Below are 3,897 nucleotides of genomic sequence, written 5' to 3' on the forward strand. Positions count from 1 at the left end.
TGAAAGTTAAAATGAAATCCACCCTCGATGCGGCTCAACTATTGAAGAGATTTTTCATTTTTCGGAAGGATAAATCCCACTCGTCGGTTAATTAAAGTGATAGCAACGTTTCACTTTCAATTCACAAAGCTGTGCTTGATTATTCTTTTCGGGCTTTGATTCTCATATTCAAACATTCCAAGAGTTTTGCTATTAATTACTATTCAACCACATTTCTTTTTTCAAGAATTTCCATTTAATGTTTTTGCTAAGTTGAAATTTCTATATATTTGTGGAAAGAAACTATTACCATGCATGTGGAATTAATAATTGTTTTACCATGGCTGCATCTGCAATCAAGGAAAAAATTAGCCTGGGAGTTTTGGTAGATGAAAAGAAAAACAAAGTAGTGTTTGTCCAAGCAGGGAAGGACTTTGTGGATGTTCTGCTAAGTTTCTTAACCTTGCCGTTGGGCACTATTGCTAGGCTTGTGTGTAAGGAATCAAACATGAAGAAGGTTAGCATTGGAAGCCTAAGCTCTTTGTACGAAAGCGTGACCAATCTTGAGGCAAAGCATTTTTGGACAGATACATGTAAAGAAATGTTGCTTCAGCCAAGGAACTCAATGGAAAGCTGTTGCCAAACTCTTAAACTTAATATTGATGACACAGAGGGAAAAATGCACTTCATATGTGAGAACTTGGACTGCAATCAGCAACCTAGTGGTGGCTTGTTGAGCACATTCAAGAACCAAAGATGCAAATGCGGGGATCTAATGAATGGAGTGATATCTCCTCCTAATTCACCGGCAAATGAAGGGTTTGTTCCAGAAACAGCAACTTTTATCATTTCAGATGACCTAAAGGTGAAGCCTGATGATTTTCAAAATTCAGTTTGTCTACCCATAAATCTTGCATACGAAGACTTCGATGCAATCAAACTAGTAACTGTTGATATCACACAGAATGAGGTATTATTCCATTTTTTATGTGACTATTAAGTGTGTACTATTTTTAAAGCGTATAATTCCATTTATTCTTTCGTGAAATATAATGAATTGTTTATTTTAATAGATACTGGATCTCCTCAAGCGCTCCTTAATCTCAAAAACACCTTTAACGGACGTATTATTGGTGAAGAAACAGTTCATGGAGAATGCACAACCAAGGAGTGTATCGGATTTTGATATTGGTGAGGTTGAAGGTAACGATGGAGGGCAGAGGATGAAAATAGGCTTTTTTACCCTTATAACCCTTTATTATTAATTAATTACCGATTTGACCTTGATTATAAACTATTTCAAAAATTTAACCCCCTCAAAAAACATAACACCAATCTGCCCCTGTTTGACCGTTGACCACCAAGCCTACCCGGGTACACCCCTCTGTACCCGGGTATTTTTTGAAAATTTTTGTCTACCCGGGTAGGGAGGCGTGTACCCGGGTATTGTTCTTCGCACCTGAGAAATTGCTTGAATTATTTACCCGGGTAGAGAGGGGTGTACCCGGGTAAATCTTCAACCACCCGGTATGATTACTCTTTGGATCTCCCATGCACTCTTCTTCTCCAAGCTTTGAATATGGAGGCACCGACTATCACGTGCTCTGCCTCTGCAACTTTTTTGGGTCTGTAAAGCACACAAATATTTTTCAATGATTATTTCAGAAAGAGAATTCTCAGTTAACAGTATAAATCCACAACCACAAACCTTGTCCCATGCATGTCTTCCCTGAACGTGATAATTCGTCATTTACCAGTAAAATGAAAAGCTGCATGCTCACACTAAATTTCTGTACCATGAACCCTGTCTTTATTTTCTTTCCGTCTCACTCTCCCCAATAGACCCGGTACCACATTTATATATAGGAGCGCGATTTTGACGTACATAAAAGTAGACCCCATCATAATCGATACGAACAGGGACCGCTTTGATGAGCAGTAAAGTGTTGATGTATGGAAATTCCAAATCCATTCTCAAAGCTAAAAGCTCTTCAAATTGGTTAGGCATGCTTAACTTGATAATACTGATCTATCTCATTAGCTGTAAAAAAGAGAGAAAAAATACCAAATGGGTGGTCGAAGATTTACCCGGGTACACCCCTCTCTACCCGGGTAAATAATTCAAGCAATTTTTCAGGTACGAAGAACAATACCCGGGTACACGCCTCCCTACCCGGGTAGACAAAAATTTTCAAAAAATACCCGGGTACAGAGGGGTGTACCCGGGTAGGCTTGGTGGTCAACGGTCAAACAGGGGCAGATTGATGTTATGTTTTCTGAGGGGGTTAAATTTTTGAAATAGTTTATAATTAAGGTCAAATCGGTAATTAATTAATAATAAAGGGTTATAAGGGTCAAAAAGCCAAAATAAAGGTAATGCTAAGAAAATCAAACAACACGATATTGTTTGCTTTAGCTGAAGCTGATTTTGTGGACTTCATTCTTAGTTTTTTTACTTTCCCCTTGGGAGGGGTGGAACATATGTTAAATGGGAACTCTTGCTTGGCCAGCATTGATAATCTATACAAGAGCATCATTGATTTGGATCCTTGCATATATTTGAGGTCCCCCGATTTAAAAGATAAGCTCGTTAAACCTCAACTTGCACACAAATTTAAGCTCAACAACCAGATGTTACCGTTTGATGAAGTGCCTATTCCGGATTACACTTGTTACAGCAAAAAAGATAGGAATGGAAATGTAAGCTGCTGTCTAACTCATTTACGAGATTATGGAAAATATAGTTCATTTGCATTTGCTCCATTGAGCTATTTAGAGCCGCAGTCATCAACTGGCGAAATATATAGCAGATGTGGCGGAAGAGGATTCGTCAAGAAGCCATCATTCTACATGGTGACAGATAACTTGGTCATCACTCCAAGTGCAACCTTCTCTGTCATTTCCTTACTGACCCAATTGAGGATTCCTCCCTCTGATTTGGAGGAAAGAGTTGTCGACATTGGCAAAAAAGAGGTAAAGCCTGATATATATTGAGACATGAATTTCTAATATCTTAACCAATTTTCTTAGACAAAATTATTTCTAAACTAATAAATTAACGTTTTCTTGTTTACGTTATGTTACCGATAATTTTTTTTTTATTATTTGGCGGTACTACAGGGTCTCAGTCTTCTGAAAGCGTCTCTGCTCTCATCATCTACTCTGACAAATGGTCTTCGCCACTTCCTTAAACCCACCAAAGAGGAGAATTTTACCAAACTAAAGATAGAGATGCCTTTGTTCAGTTGAGTTAAGACAATAGAACATCATGCTTGATAAACAGCATATTAAATTTTATGGTTTTATAAGAGTTATGTTGTAGGAAAAGTGATTGTTTAATGTTACAGAGATTCGTTTTGCGTGCCGTAATTGTTCTCTTTTTCTTTCTTTAAAAAGTGTGGCTCCACAAAATGTTATGTGTGTATGAAAGTTTGTTGTGTCATGTTAAATAACAAATGTAAACCCCTAAATTTTAATACTACATATCATTTGGCATGATACTATATACGATAATATATTGTATAAGATAATATCATTCAATGTTTGGAAATGCACTATATAATACTAGATAGGATAAAAATAAATATTTTTGACAAAAATATCTTTTAATAATGAATTTATATAATTCTTTCAAATATATCTGGTGATATCAATTTTTATAAAAATCTGTTGATTAGTGTGTCCAAAAAATATATTAATTAGTATAAAAATAAAAATCTCCAATATTTTAAAAAATTATATATTAAAAAATTATTTTTATTTTAACATATTAATATTAAAATAAGGGGTTCGCTTTTTCTACTGTCAATATAGATAACTTATCTACATTGAGCCTAAAACGAAGTCATTTTGAGGCGGAAATCGAGGTATTTTTATAATTATAATTTATTTCAGGGTTATAGACTTTTTCATTATAAT

General features: G+C 35.6%; 1 protein-coding gene across 1 annotated transcript; it reads left to right on the top strand.

Moving 5' to 3' along the window:
• The first annotated feature begins 319 nt into the window (after window positions 1-319).
• On the top strand, window positions 320-3,228 carry LOC133286268 (uncharacterized). The gene is made up of 4 exons (XM_061483661.1): window positions 320-949; window positions 1,053-1,182; window positions 2,396-2,952; window positions 3,100-3,228. The coding sequence occupies exons 1-4, from the start codon at window positions 320-322 to the stop codon at window positions 3,226-3,228; spliced, it is 1,446 nt and encodes a 481-aa protein (XP_061339645.1).
• The last annotated feature ends 669 nt before the right edge of the window (window positions 3,229-3,897 follow it).

Source organism: Gastrolobium bilobum, unplaced genomic scaffold (genome assembly GCF_033153095.1).
Source record: "Gastrolobium bilobum isolate Gb01-03AN ecotype WA unplaced genomic scaffold, APGP_CSIRO_Gbil_v1 utg12063, whole genome shotgun sequence".
NCBI lineage: Eukaryota > Viridiplantae > Streptophyta > Magnoliopsida > Fabales > Fabaceae > Gastrolobium > Gastrolobium bilobum.